Genomic DNA, 15616 nt, shown 5'->3' with positions numbered 1-15616 from the left:
GCCAACAAAAGGCAACATTTCCCTAGGGCATTGGAAATGAACATTTATCTTCTTGGGGCAAACAAACTGGTAAACTGTTTCAGAGCCAAGGACACTGCAAGCCAAAAGGTAGAGATCAGTGCAATACCGAGTGGGCAAGGGCATTTGGGAACTCTGCAATGGAAACTTGCCCTTAGAACATGGACTGTAATCACTTTTTCCAGAAGGTCCTGATTTGAGAGGTACCAACACAATGCAGTTGGGGTCACCTCTTTGCACAGCTTTCACTCTGGAACCAAACTCCTTGATAGACGATGGACCCCCTTACTCAGGAATTGTCCATGGTGAGACGTGCCAGGCATTTGTGGGAAAACTGATAAATCACCAGCTGTTGCTGCACAGTTGGACTTCCGCTGGTTGAGAGGGTCACCATCAGTGTCTGTGTAATGCGGAGGGAAAATATATTACTGTTGCTTGTCTTTGGTTGCTTTGCAACAATGGCTGGCAATCTGTCGCGCACAGCGGCTCGCATAATGGAAGAATCCCACAACTAAACTATACGCCTAAATTTGAGACGTGAGCTGAACACTAGGCAACAGAAGGTGAATTGCATGTTAAACAAAGTGTGCGTATTCATTTTGAATATTGATAAATGTATGTTAGAAATGGGACAAGCTTTACGTTATGAGCGCCAAATCCATTTCTGAATGATGCTTGACTTTAGGACACCTAGTTTAAATAATGAATGAGGATTGAAAGATTTGTGAATCGTATAATCGGAACACTCTTACTGATTGGGCCGATTATCTCCTTGGGTTGATTTGTCACTAATCTGTTTATAATCGCATAACAAAAACTGTAGTATTTATGAAGGTAATCTCCATACAGTAGCAAGACTTTCTCAAACTGATTCCGATCCTCTAGACCAAATACCCCTGGAGTGTCTTTGGACGGCATTCTGGATGCACCCTCCACACTTACACAGGAAGCATCAGTCACCATGCATATTAAATATATATTTTGATTGTTCAACTGCTGAGTTATTGTATATGTATTATTCAATTGTATATGTATAGCATCCCTAACACAATTAGCATGTGCTATAAAGAAGATGGTGCATAAGTGATTAAAAGACAGTTCATTAAATGCACAGGTGGTATTAGGAAAGTGTAGCTGTAGGTTTATGTCCATGAAGTACCAAGACCCAGCTTATATTGATATGTCTGTCTCATTATCAGGCACCCATGCTTCTGGTTAGGTGTAGTAGAAAATGAGTCAGCACCATTGTGGGCCCGCCGTTAAAGGGTTTTATTGTCCACTTTCCTTTCGGACTAACTGGTTTGGGACTGCCCTTACGTGATCCCCTCACACACACATGCAAATGTAGACAGAGCTGGTAGAGCGAGGGGTCAGATCACAATGGAGACTGACATTGATGATAAAAACAATGTTTTTGTTTATTTTCTCTGTTTGTTTGTTTGCCACAATGATTGAGTAACTGCCTCTGGGTTGCCCTCTTGCTTAGCACAGTCATAAAGGAATACTGTGCTGTTGTTGTATTGTAGCACAATCTTAAAAAGTTCATTCTCCGTCTCGGTCTCCCATGTCTTATTCCTCTTCTCTTTATTTGGCAACTCAATTTTTTCTGAATTAGACAGGCAACACGTGGCATCCTGTGTATCTGTTCTTTCTGGCAGGCACTCAAAACATTGACAAATGACTCCTTAATTCAGAGGAAAACAGAGGGTGTGGAAGGTGAGGCAGACACAAATAATGGGTTGCCTCATCTGTGAGTAGGATGCTAACAGACACGCCTTCTGGATAGAGGGAGTCGAAGATGAAAAAAACGATCAATTCCAAGATCCCTGTTGCAAGGAAAATCGGGAAAACAAATGATGAAGAAAATAAAAAAAATAAGGATATTGGAAAGTTTCTTATAATGTTGTACAACTTATTAAATCATGGCACAGAGTGCTGAAATAATACAGCAACGTTTGCCTATCATTGTTTAATTAAGTGGAGCCTGAAAACTGATCCATAAAAGTGTGTAGAAGAGCAAAGATCCTGATAATGTTTCTTTTCCAAATCATTTGATAATCAAGATCATCTCTTTTGGCACTGTGACTCTGTTGCTTGACCCAGAAGCACATTGGTTGCATTTAAACACTGACTAATGTACTTGTTATTAATCTCCCTCTCTGCTTCTTGCTTTTCCAGATGATGAATGACCAGGCGATGCTGCCCAAAGTTAGAGCGCTGCTCCAGCATGATTACAGAGCCCGTTATTGGTCTGCCCCTGCACTTGATTAATGCTCTTGTTCCCGCTCCCTACAAATATGCTGACTCTCATCAAGCACTTTAGTCATTGAATAGAGTGCATTTTCTTTAAACTTGCCTTGATCATTGTGGAAAAATCTAGTGGGTGAAAAAAGCAGGTGAACTCAATACATCCGTTCTTTGACTTGTACAAAGAGTTGAGTGTTGAGGTGGAGATAAGAGTAACATGGAGGGGATTCATGTCACTAATGTTTTCCTTCTTGCAGTTGCATTGGATTAATGGCAATGGCATATTTTGATGGTTCACTTGATCACAGCGAGTAAGGTCATTAATCACCCGTGGGGTGTTGTCAGTGGCTACTGAGGGATATTAACAGTTCCTTATTGAAAAATATATTCTTCTTGAAGTTTTGTTAAGAGTGGCTGAATTATTGTATGCTGTGATATTCATGAAGTGTTTGTTGACACTTTGGCATTGGTTCAACAACAAGCAGCAGAAATGCTAAGTTAATATTGATTTAATTTCAACCACTGCTAGTGGGACAGTGAGTCAGAGAAATAATTCTTCAAATATGACAATTTGATTAAATAGATGTTTGGGAAAATACATAATACAGAATTGACCAAAGCTCAACTTCTCCACTTTTTATACAGTACAAGTGCAAGGTAAGCTTACGCTTCACACATTATAATAATGGCTTGGAGGTAGAGCACATACAATGGTTCTTTGTTTCTCAGCACAACAGTGAAGGAAAAAAAAAACCTCGGCATGAATTCCATCACTGACGCAGTTATTGATCAGTTAACTACACCAAACACTGAACACAGCAAAACAGTAAAACATATGTTAAGCTTTGCATTCGGTTCAGGGTTATGTTGTTAAACAGACCATCTGTGTATGGTTTTATGGCCTTGCATTATCCACTCAAAGAATTGCAAAGAGACAAATAAAATAATTTATAACTAATTTTCTGATTAAATAATGAATCGCAATTTCAAATGTGGCATGTACAGAATATACAGTATGTACAGAATATCTCTATTCTTAAATAATCTAAAAAAAGAAAAAGCTAAGTGCTGAACTCTGCAAAAGCAGAAGAGCTGCTTTTATTATCATGACCCATTTTATCCTTTTTACGTTTCCTGTATTTATATACGCCTTCCAGTATAGTATGGACATTCACTGGAATTAATCTTCCTCTACACTGTCTGGCTTTAAATGCCAGGGACTATGCTAGGAAAGCCATTAAAGTGTATTCATAAATTGAATAAAGGGATAACATTTTCGAGATACAGCTTGGCTTTCTTTATAATCGGTTTTGCATTTTATTCTTTTATAAGTAAATAGTTAAGAAAGCTATTTTTTGGTAACCTTTAAGTCAAGCAGGTTAATACCGTGTGTCCAGAGGGCATTACCGAGACTTTATAGTCAGAATGAAATCGGGGAGGCCCTTTGTTTTATTTCACACAGGTCTTAACCTCTAATACGCTCTGCGCACTCACCCCTGTGGAGCAGGACATAGACATTAGCATGCACTGGTTAAGCCAATCAGGATGGACACACCAAACAAAAGCCTGTATTTTAAATGTATCCAAAACCATAATTAATTTTCTTATGGAGAATGAAAGAGTAACCAGAAGAAAACATGATTACCTGTGGTCAAGGTTGACCTTGACTCTGCTTATCTGAGGCAACGCTGCTGTTCTTAGCCTTAGACACACATTCTTGACATGAATGTAATAATTCAATGGCTGAAGAAACACATACACAAGGAGATGAATAGTTACAATAGAAAATCATTTTAATTGAAAACTGTGTTTTGGTCTTGGTCTGTGGATCTATGCAGACTAACCAAAAGTGTTTTTTCATTAAAGCTTTGACCACCAGCAGTACATTTAATTCTATTTTACTGCACTGGGTAAATAATACTGAACTTTCCAAGTTACAAATATTGTAGGCTGCTTATAGTGGCCTTTTTCTTTTACAATATGCTAATATACCTGATACAAATATAAACATAGTGAGTGTGTTGTTCTATAACACACTTGTATTTATATATATATATATATACAGCCTATTAAAGAAGTCTGATTGATGTGAGGTCTGTTGATGTTCAAGAGAAAAAAGATCTTGAAGTTAAAAGCTATGCTTGTTTAAGCTAACACTTACCTTGACACTCACATTTTCATATAGAATACATTTCATTGGGTTCTGTCAGTGAGCCAATGAGCGTAAGTGAATCGAGGATGCATCCTTTTAAGTGCCACAGCTACACTGCATTTCACCACTTCCCGCATCAACATGTCTATCATGACTGACTGATTACATCAATGCCTGCATAAACACTTTGGGAAAGTGCATCAGCCTGAAACTCCATAAAGTCCCACTGGACTTGGTTGCACAAAAAATGCTTTGGGTAATGAGTTGTCTGCATTATTCATGACAATCTGACGGATCCTCGTATGTTACGGGAATTTATCATTAAGCCAATACAGATTGTTAACTTATTATTCCAATTAAAGCTGGCTTTTAGATCATTCATGGAATGTGTATTTCCTCTCTTTTTTCTAAGTTTTCTTTTATTTCCTGGTGTGATGTCGTTTTAGAATAATCAATCTCTCAGCTGTTCACATAGGCAGACAATAAAGACGGCTTTGTTTCTATATGTATTACAATGGTTAATATGTAATATGTCGTGTTGCTGTAAATTGTCAGATAAAATACCTCAGTTGAAGTTACCAATACTAAATGAGATATTTGAAATGCCTAATCTCTAAATGGAGCACAGACTGTACCCTGAGGCAGAATAAGTGCATTCTAAAAAGACTGCTGGTGTAATTGTAGGAAGTGACAAAAGCAGACATGCTCGCTACTTTCATAAAGGGCACGTCCTTCCACTGATGAATAGCTCAACTTGCTGTTACGACCTGCAAAGTGCAGCAGAGGAGTGCTCAATAATCACCTGGGTTTGTGAATCAACCCAGCAAGGTCTATTCATGTCACAAAAACGGTCACACTTGACTTACAGTCAAGAAAAAGAAAATGCACGAAAGAAATAATTGCTTCGAAATCACCGCTCTACCTCCGAGCTAAAAATATATATTTTTTGTCATACAAATCTTGATCTCATCAGCGACATCCTCCTCATGTGGCAGATGTATGGCTATAAACTGTGAGAAGAAAAAGAAAACGTGTCCTCATTTCTTAGCTCAACATCACTGATCACAACCCTTTTTCAAAGTAAGTGACATACCTTAGCTAATTAATAGAGAGCCATGCTGCAATCCCATTTACGTCAGAGTAAGCAGATGTGCACAATTGCTTCGGGAGTTCTGTGCTCCTGAGGCAATTTAATGAAGCCTGTGAAAAGTTTGGATAGTGGATACAATTTGCAACTACAATTTATACAGCACACATTAGAAATTCAGTATTCACTGATGACTGTGATTTAAGCTTTCTGAAATACACATTTGTTTGTTGAATTTGTGGTTGCACAAACACCGTGGGCAGGGCTCGTTCATTTACATCGCACATTTCAGCATCAAGGCAATTCAAAGTGCGTTATACCAGACATGAAAAATAAAACGCAACTCAAAAGGACATTAAAATACAATTTAAAAACAGCCATTAAAGATCGAAGAGAATAAAAAATGAAATCAGGCTAAAATAGAATAAGACAAATATTACTATACTACTATACTATTCACACATGAGTGCAGAGAAGACTGAAAAATCTACGAGTCAGTTTAAGTGAGCATGTTCGGAACAAATGTGTTTTAATACAATCTAATATATTGTCTATTTTCAGAATGTACGTGTGCAGTATTATACAGGAGCAGCTCACGACACGCTGGGGAGACAAGACAATGTGTTAAAAGGCTGTCTGCAATGTGAAAGTTGTCGACTGAGGTACAGGACAATGATCTTTGTTGGGTCAATCTGGGTATTCTCCACATACACATTTAATGGCCATTTTTAAAGTATAGAGACGATAACCTAATTAGCCATCTGTACCCACGAAGGCAGAAGGATCGAAAATGGTTTTGTGAAAGCTCACTCGCCGGTTTTCTGTGTCAGTGATCTGAGAGGGTATTGCTCATACAGAAGCAAAGTGTCGTGCTCACAGTTTGCAAAAAAAGGACAATTGATCAAGAGAACAGAGAATTCAAAGAAGAACGGAGAGACACATGCAGTGATTCTCCTAAACCGATGTGTTCACACTGAAGCCTGCTGACCAGTGAACCCAGGGATCAATGATTCCATCTGGCAGTCACAACAGGCACACGGCACCGGTCACTGAGTCAAGCCACCATGCTTGAAAAATAAAATGAAATGAAGTGCTATTTTGTGCACTCAAAGATGCTTTGCAGATCAAAAAAATACAACTTAAGTCTGAGATAACACATTAAAACCAGAACATGGCTTGATTCCCACTGACATTTTGTGAATTCACATGTTGTGGACCTTGCCTAAAAAGGTTGGAGTACATCAGACCTAAAATATTTTTCCTTGTTGAGATGATATAATATTAAGGATAATGTTTCTTCCTAAACCCAATCTACATTGTCTCTATCATCTTACCATTCATTCAGTCATTTACCATTTGCAACCTGTAGGCCTTTTTTTTTGGGCTACTTGAAATCTTGCTTTGAAATTTGAAAACGTTCATTTCCCATTCAAATGGATTTACAACAACCACTCCTACAATGTTGACATTACCAAGGAATGGAGGAGAAACATTACATGCAGTCATCTTTAAGTTCACGTGTCTTTGTTTGAAAGACTACATGTCAGAGTACATTGTGTCATTGAGCATCAAACAACAGTTAGTTTGACACATTTACAATTTGGTTTCTATGACGAGCATTGACGAACAAGTGCTAAAGTTTTTGTTTACTGTTGTGTACCAGTTTTTAAAATGTTAAGTCTCAATCTAAGTGAGCATTTGGAATTTTGATTCCTTGTCATTTTGAAAATATTAAGCTTAAAGTAAGTGGTTGCAAATGTTTATCCCACATTTTCAGTGTGATTAAGAATGTTTTTGTGTTTTTTGCACACCAACATGTCTCAGATCAGGTTCCAGTAGTGGTTGGTACACCTTACACAGACTCTTATCCATGCAATGCATCAGAGAGTCATTTTGTATTTTGATTTAATGATTCATCACATTAATACATGCACATAGTGTGCTATCATGTGTGCTGATGATTGTTGATAATGGTGTAAATTTACTTTGTGTGGTAACAGGGGGAAATAATGACTTGCAGTGATTCACAGGCATACATTGTACTGCACTCCTGTATCCCAATGCTATTATTTCCTTTACTTGACGTGGCGAGGGCAACATTTTCCTTTGGTTTTCAAATGAAATATAACTTCCCAGGCTGGTGTCAGTTGGATTCCATAGATGGGTGATTGTTTTAATCTGCAGCTGATGCTCTGACGTGTTTTGTGATGTTCAGCTGCACTGATGCATGCCAGCTTGTACTGGCTGGTTGGATGAGAAAATCATAAGTCTGACGTTGCCAATATTTTGTTATTGCACTGTTGGATTGCCAAAACAATAACCTTGTTGACACTACTTTCATGTTTGGATTTGTTTTTTGTAGATCCCTATGTGCACAGCCCAAAGTTACATTTGTGTAATGCTGCTTTGCCTGTCACTTTAGTCCTCTGAATCTGAGACCCTATTATGTTTTAATGACCTGAATAAAAGCCTAATGGGGAACTTTCATCTTTTTTATTTGAGCAATCGTACATTGTTGAGTGATAAGATTCAACCTTTCTTCCATTACAATTACAATTACAATATGCTCATCTCTAATGCTTACCTGTGTTTTTATTGTCAAATAAACAACATTGCAGTTGCCTGCAGCAAGAAGCATACTGCTGTACAGTCACTAAAGCCAGTTTTACTGACAAACAGTAGTAAGGTGGCAGCCGTGATAATAAATAATGAAGTCTGCCTCATTATTATATGCCTGTTGTAAATACAATATATAATAAACTTCTGTCTTTAAGTCAGAATGGTAGCATCAACACTAACGCTAGTGTCATGGAAACAGCTCACAATTGAAGTAAAGGTATATATTATTTGGACTTATACACTCCACGACACAACAGAGTTTTATGTTTAGTATTCCTGCGCCTCTCAAGATGCAGAGCCAGGGTTTAGAATTCCATAAACAATGATTTCTACTGCATTTGTTGCGACCTTGGGGAAAAAAAATGTTTGTATCGATGGGGCTTTAAGTTTATATGGACCAGACAGCAACGTTTCTGTTCCACACAATTTCAACAAAAGTGTAGAGCTCTGAGCTGAGTCGGACTGACCTGACCTCTCCTGGATCTTCGGTAACCAGAACGTCTGTCTTACAGCTGGCGATGGGATTGATTGACAGCTCCACTGGTGGCACCACAAAGCTCTTGCTGACTGGCAGCCACAACCCTTGGCCCAGACTGTAGAATGATCTGTGTTGGCAACCAAGAGCAGACATACTGTAAATGCCAATCAAACTACTGCCACATTATAACATTTTGTTCTTACGTACATACATAGGCATGCAAAGATACTATTGCAGGAATGAGCACAATGATAACAAGCCTTTTTTTATTAGTGGCATACTAGTGTATAATGTCATACAATGAGTATAATAATACTCAATAATAATAATAATAATAATAATAATAATAATAATACAGTTATTATACATAATAATGGGCTAAATGGTCATCCTTGTATTCATTCCTTGCATTCAGAGTGATGAGAATTTCCAGGTAAGGGAAGGAAGGGTGTAACATTGATGGGGGGAGATTACTGGACACAATTAGATACGTCATTGCATAAGCTAAAAGTTTTTTAATTATAACACAAAAAAACGTTTTTATATGATTCAACAGAACACAAGTATTCAACAGGAAAATACATTCACGGCCAATACTCTACTAAACAAAGTCATAATATAATCAAGGAAACATTTTTAGCCGGCTAGTGAATAATTGTTGGCATATTCTGTCAATCCTGTGTGGCAACTAATTCAATTGCTATTCACATGTGGTCCTTTAACACAGTTGGAAAGAGAATTTGACTTGAAAGAATACGTTAGAAGTAGCAGTGGTGACCTGGCATTTTTATTACTAATTTAAAAACCCATTTCCCGGGTCTTTAAATGTAATGTGCTCTGCAGCGCAATGCTTTTTTTGCGACATGTGTGCTGATGACCATTGTTCAACATGGTGTAAAAATAATTTGGTTAAGATTTTTTAGACCCTAGGGGGCGGAGACTTGTCACTTGGGAATAGCAACACCTGGTAAGGCCAGAAGCACAGAGAAAGGCTGAGATTTGCATCATGTGCTATTAATCTGAACAGGTGGGCAACAAAGTCAAAAGCTTGGAATTACAAGTCTCTCTCAAGCTCTGATATTTGAGTCTCATATACAAGGTATAGTGCTACAAAAGTAACACACACACCAAGGGTTGTAATGAGATGCTGATCACTGGAAGAATACTTGAAAGATGAAAAAAAAGTTGCACCCTCAGGCCTTCTTCAAGATCAAATATAAATCCCATAGATCCTATATAAAAGGTATTACAAAGAGCATTTTTTCATGTAAGTCATGCATGTTCATCTACTGTTAAATATAGCTGACATCCACCCTGTCAAACATGCCTTTGTGTGTACAAGACCTGATTACTGGAACAGCCTGTTTTCTGGACTGCCAAAAACTCAATATTAAAAACCTTCAACTTGTACAAAACTCGGCTGCCAGGACATAAATTATGATCAGAGAAACTGAATGCATTACACTCATTCTGACCTCCCCTCACTACATGACAATTTAAAGAAAATTTGACTTCAAAATGTTGAGTAATTAACGTTTAAATATTTACATTTTCATCGACCCAATCTTTCAGATCACAAGATGCTTATTTTCTCATTGCTCCTAGCATCGAGAAACAAATGAGAGGCATCACTGGTTGCTTACAAAGATCTGTGAAACCAATCCCTGTTAGGACGGACTGTAACACAGTCAGGCTGAAGAGCAATACAGTCTTTTCTCCTATCCTCCCCTACACAACACTGATATAGACCCCTTCCAACAGGAGCAGTGATGGATTCCACCTGGTTGCTGTATGTTTACTCACTTTGTCAGCTATCTGTATGAGTGTGTATGCAATTGTCCTTTCATCTTTCTTCTCTCACAAAACTCCAAAACCAACTGCTCTCGGGCAAGCAGTAGATTTGGTTGCTGCCTTTGTCTGTGTGTGTGTGTGTGTGTGTGTGTAGGCCGCCATCATCCGAGTCCCATACTGTAGCGCTTTTAACTGGCAGTGGACAGCTGAAAGATGGAATGTGCTTTTGTGCTCAAGAAAGTTTGTAGATTACCTCATTTCATTGAGTGGACACTGCAAGAGCAACGAGATTTGTGTGACAAAGAACTCTTCCTATCACATATTGGAGGAGTAGTGAGCAGGAATTCAAGATATATTTGAGAGAAAATCCAAAGCCTATCTTTTAACTCACTTAAAACCGAACAAAAGGTGTATAGACCAAAAGGTACATGCGTGTTTGGGGTTACAAGGCGATGCAGCGCTATTTACTTAGTAACATAGTTACATAGTCATTGATCTGGTAACAAACAACTGTGCTACTTGCATCACACATCCAATACATTTGGCTTATTTGGTGTTTATTTTATGATATTATTATAATTGACATGAAAAGTTATTACGTATTATTATCACATTTAATACATATGCTGTAGTTCCCTTTGCTTCTCATGGAAAAGTCTTCATCAAGAGGGTATTAGTGAACAAGCATGCTCCATATAGAGCAGGATAACCACAAATCCATACAAAGATGCATATCATTAGTACCGCGGTTCATGTCGCGTGTGAAAGCAAAAGTCAACATCTCTTATTTGAAAGCAATCTGGGAGATAAGAGGTATCTGTCAAAACATAATGGAGAAGTTGTATGGGAATTTAATTGTGTAAAAGACGTGTTGCTCAAAGCACATGTAATGAACTAGGTCAGGTAGATCGGGACTATTTAAATGGAAAATATATAATAAAAACACCAAAGTGATACTGAATGGGTCCTTTGAGCCTGGCACTTCTTGATGTCGGACACAATGACCCCATCAAGAATGAGAAGTGGAACAAAAATGGCAGTAAAAGCATTTGAAAGGAGTCCATCCAGGACTGCCCCTCTGGCTATTTCTCCACACAAAAGCCCACGGGTAAGACTTCACCCGGGCACAAGGTGTATTTGTGTGTCCATCCAACTGTGTGTATCTGCTCATCTGTATGCTCCATGACACACATGCCAACACACACACACACACACACACACACACACACACACACACACACACACACATGCCAACACACACACTCACACACACACACACACACACACACACACACACACACGCGCGCACACACAAACACATGCCAAGACCACCACTACCATCATTCCACAGAGTCACAGATGGCCAGCAGAAGTCATGCACTCAGGAGATGCAGAGGACTCACCTGAAGATCCTCTCTGGGGCCTGCTCCCCTGTAACTAGGTCATAGCCTTTCTCCAGGTTAGCGTATGGCCAAGGACTTATGAACAGAGAGGAGGGAATACCAAAATAACAAGAGAAATATAAAAACATTTCTATGTCATGTACAACATTCATGATTAAAATTGAATAAACAAATTGTGTATTATGTAAAAAAAGATAATCTTAATGTTTCTTATTTATAAAGAACACACAGTGTACATAATATAATATACAACACAGATTGAAATACAAGGTCAAAACTAGCATCGCTTGATGAAAAGTTGTTTTGTCATATGGATATGATTACCCTCTGTGAGTTGATACTCCTATAAAACTGTGAATGGAAATTTGATCTGCGGCTGGATTGGATCCAGCAGATGACAGGTGGAGTTAATAACAATGTGGGACCTTTTGAATGAATCGATGATCAAGCCAGCTAATTGTCAAACAAGGTCAGAGTCAGCGAGGTCTCATTTGACTTACTTTTCTATCCCTCAAGTTCTATCATTTGTCTTTTTTTATGTTGTCCATTTATCTGTCTTCTTTCTCTCTCTGCCCTCCCCTGCTGTTTTGTTTCATTACACACTATAACTTCCGTCCTACCTTCTCCTCCCTATTTCTGTATTTCTGATTACTTCTTCAAAGTCTACTTCCTCAAGTTAAGAGACCGCACAGGCACATTTGCATGTTTTAGCCCATTAACTGCAAATTGCTTATATTTTACATCACTGGTGACTATTTTTGAAAGCATACAGTACGTTATTAGATTGATTTTCTACCTTGGTTTCCAGTCATTTACGTGTAATACTCTGGAGATCAACTTGCAGAGACTTAGAACTTGCTGCAGAGAAGTAATCCATCACAGCGAACAATTCACCTTTATTTCATGTAAAGTTAATATCGTGCGCTAATGCAGCTGGGAGTATGGACTGCGAAACCAGCCGTAAGGTCATTTAAGTACAAGTGAGTTTTTAGATACGAGTGGATGGAGTAGTCAGGACTTACCCTTCGTTTCGACCCCAGTCGCTGCGGACACAGAGGTGTTTATGGACAGGATCGGGGGAATAACCCTCATGACAGCTGCATTCTCCTGCGACAAAGAGAACAAGAAGGGGCACAGTGGTGGATATTTATTCATCGTCAGTAGCTGAATAAATTACCATGTAAGTGACCCTGGCCTGCTCATTCATTAGAGGTGTATCAAATAAGCAGTTGCTATGCTACCTAATTTTCCAGTTAAATTTCTCCAGTGAACAAAACTGAAGTAGATTTACAGTGACACCAGCTGGGCTATTTTCTGAAATATTTAAGAAACTTAGTCGCATCATTCTCTTGAATTATCATCAAGATAAACTTGCATGTTTCCACTAAAGAGTTTTATTCCAGAATAATATAGACATACGCTTCATTGGTTAAGTTAAGGACCCGTTTGAAAATGCTTTTAACACTATGACTGCATATATTTTGTAATGCGTAAAGTCATCACTCAAATAAGAAAACAGTAAACATTTGCTTATTTGCACACACACCAGTACTCCCTTGGAGTGTCATAGATTCTACTGGCATAAATCTGACAAAAATAGTGACTTGGTTTCTGTTTTCTCCCAGTATCCCTTGAGCTTTTATCATCGTCTTTTGTTTCGGTACAAGATCTGCGCTCAGCTATGCTCAGTTGGCTGGACAACTCCCACTGCAGAATGAGCAGAGACACTCAGACCGCAGCTCTGTTTTGGTACAGGAGGAAGTGGAGGAAGAGGAGGAAGAGGAGGAAGTGGAGGAGGACTCTCTGGCTACTAGGGCCGTTGCCTGACCAGATAATCTTACATTTAAAACCAATCATTGTTTTTTTTTATGATACATGTTTGTCAATGGATGGCAACGTCATAATACATCCTTTGATTGGATATCAACAGTGTCTTGTAAGGTAGTGAAATGTGTGTGTGTGTGTGGATGCATTTCTTCCTTAGATACAGAGCCATAAGTGAAGCACTAACCCACTGAATCAACATAAGGGCATCTCAAAAGCATGGCAGATCTTACTCCTATATATATAGGTGTAGCATGTAGCAATGCATTGAAAGCTTGATGTTAAAATAAGAATAGAATATTTAAAAAATACAAAAATAAAACAGAAAAGTCTAATTATTAGTTTTAAACAGTAATGGTCTTTTATCAGAATTATAAATATATTTTTTTAAAGTGTGTGTACACTCCTGAACTCTTTACAGCTACTCATAGTATTTCACATTAACATTAACCAAACCAATGAATATGTATTTGCTTTACTTTATGTGGGTTTATGTAATCGGCTTCATGTACAGGTACGGTAAACTAAATATTCAAAATACGCAGCATGGGTAATATAAAGTGGATGGATGCACTTAGAAATCACAAGTCATTGGTAGCTTTACCAACGTTTCTATTAGCGGATTCTAAAATAAATGTCACTGAATGCTTCCTGTTGACCTATATGGAGGCATAGAACTGGAAAAATATGTAATGGCCACCTAGGCAGCACTTTTATCACCTTGTGTTTAATAATTCACTGGCCGAGTTTATAGGCTTAAGACTCACAGAGAGATGCACCACCAGGATTCAGTCACAGAGAAATAACAAACATGTTTTTATTTGATTCCAGCTATTTCATGTGTCATGGCTGAGTGAGAAGCACAAGCTTTTGAAATAGCTCCACTTTAAAATGTAAATAGAACTCAAATTAAAGCAGCCGTTTTAGATAGAAGATGTGAAATTATTTTCATGATTTGAACGTTTATTTTCATTCCACACAAAACTGAATTTATCCTCAAGAGTTTGAGACACATAAAATGTAATAAGAAAAACAGTAAGACATGCAATTGGTCACTTTTCTTCCTCAAAATTGCTCCCTATTGAAGAACAGCATTGTTTGTAAAGCAGCTAAAAATCACTATTTCAAAGAGGATTTTACGCACCTATTGTTAAGATTTGGCTAAAAATAGTTTGGGTTAGGGGAAAGAGCAAGGTTTATTTTCAAATTGGCCCCTTGTTAAGGTAAGTGTCACTTCGTATTCACGGTTACATTTAACCACTTGGTTCCGGTCTGGAAACGACGGCAGTCGTCGGTTTGAAACAGGAAACACATAGCGGAGTCTCAAGTCAAAGTCGGACATTTTGTCGACCCATCCATCCACCCCAACCTCCTCCGTCTGCAGACTCTGTGGCTCTCTCAACGTCACATTACTCCTTCCTTTGCTCCTGAGTGATAAGTCCTATGGCAGCTCGAGGGCTTTGCTACTTGTACGTAAATATATACTGTTTTCGGGGCGTTTTCTAAAACGACTGATGCTGTCTCCTTTGATTTCATACTCCCAGGCCCGCATACATGTATTCTGTTCATTTTGCAAAAACACACATGCATGCACACACACACACACCTCCATTTCCCTTTGCTACTCTTTCCATACACATTTAACCTAGTTAAAGTTAATTCTTCTTGACTGCCAGAGGCACTGCTTAATAAAATCCATTTTGCACATGTGCAGTCTGGTCACATGCTACCAGCTACATGCTGGAGAGGTAGGGAGGAAAGTTTATCTCTCTTTACTTTACCTTTTCTGGTCTGGCAGAGCCTGAAATGGCATTGTGATCAGTAGTTTGTTGGTGGTTAGGCTAACAATAGTGCCACAACTTGTTTTTTGTACATATGCAATGGGGAAGATTTACATAGCACGCTCTGATTTTCTGGTGAGAATGCCAGCACCTGTGATTAATTGGAGAGAGGATATGGCAGCAGGCTGCATCCAGGAGCACCACTGACAAGTGACT

General features: G+C 38.5%; 1 protein-coding gene across 1 annotated transcript in view; it reads right to left on the bottom strand.

Moving 5' to 3' along the window:
• The window catches only part of astn2 (astrotactin 2), a 244671-nt gene that overhangs the window by 98506 nt on the left and 130549 nt on the right, over positions 1-15616 (bottom strand). The window contains exons 8-10 of the mRNA XM_029444334.1: positions 12818-12902; positions 11796-11870; positions 8591-8728 (exon numbers count right to left, since the gene is read on the bottom strand). Coding sequence (XP_029300194.1) covers positions 8591-8728; positions 11796-11870; positions 12818-12902 — 298 coding nt within the window. The remainder of the gene's footprint in view (positions 1-8590; positions 8729-11795; positions 11871-12817; positions 12903-15616) is intronic.

The sequence above is a fragment of the Cottoperca gobio genome, chromosome 12, assembly GCF_900634415.1.
Source record: "Cottoperca gobio chromosome 12, fCotGob3.1, whole genome shotgun sequence".
Lineage (NCBI taxonomy): Eukaryota > Metazoa > Chordata > Actinopteri > Perciformes > Bovichtidae > Cottoperca > Cottoperca gobio.
The sequence above is the reverse complement of the archived record's forward strand: the minus strand, read 5'-3'. Positions and strand labels throughout refer to the sequence as shown.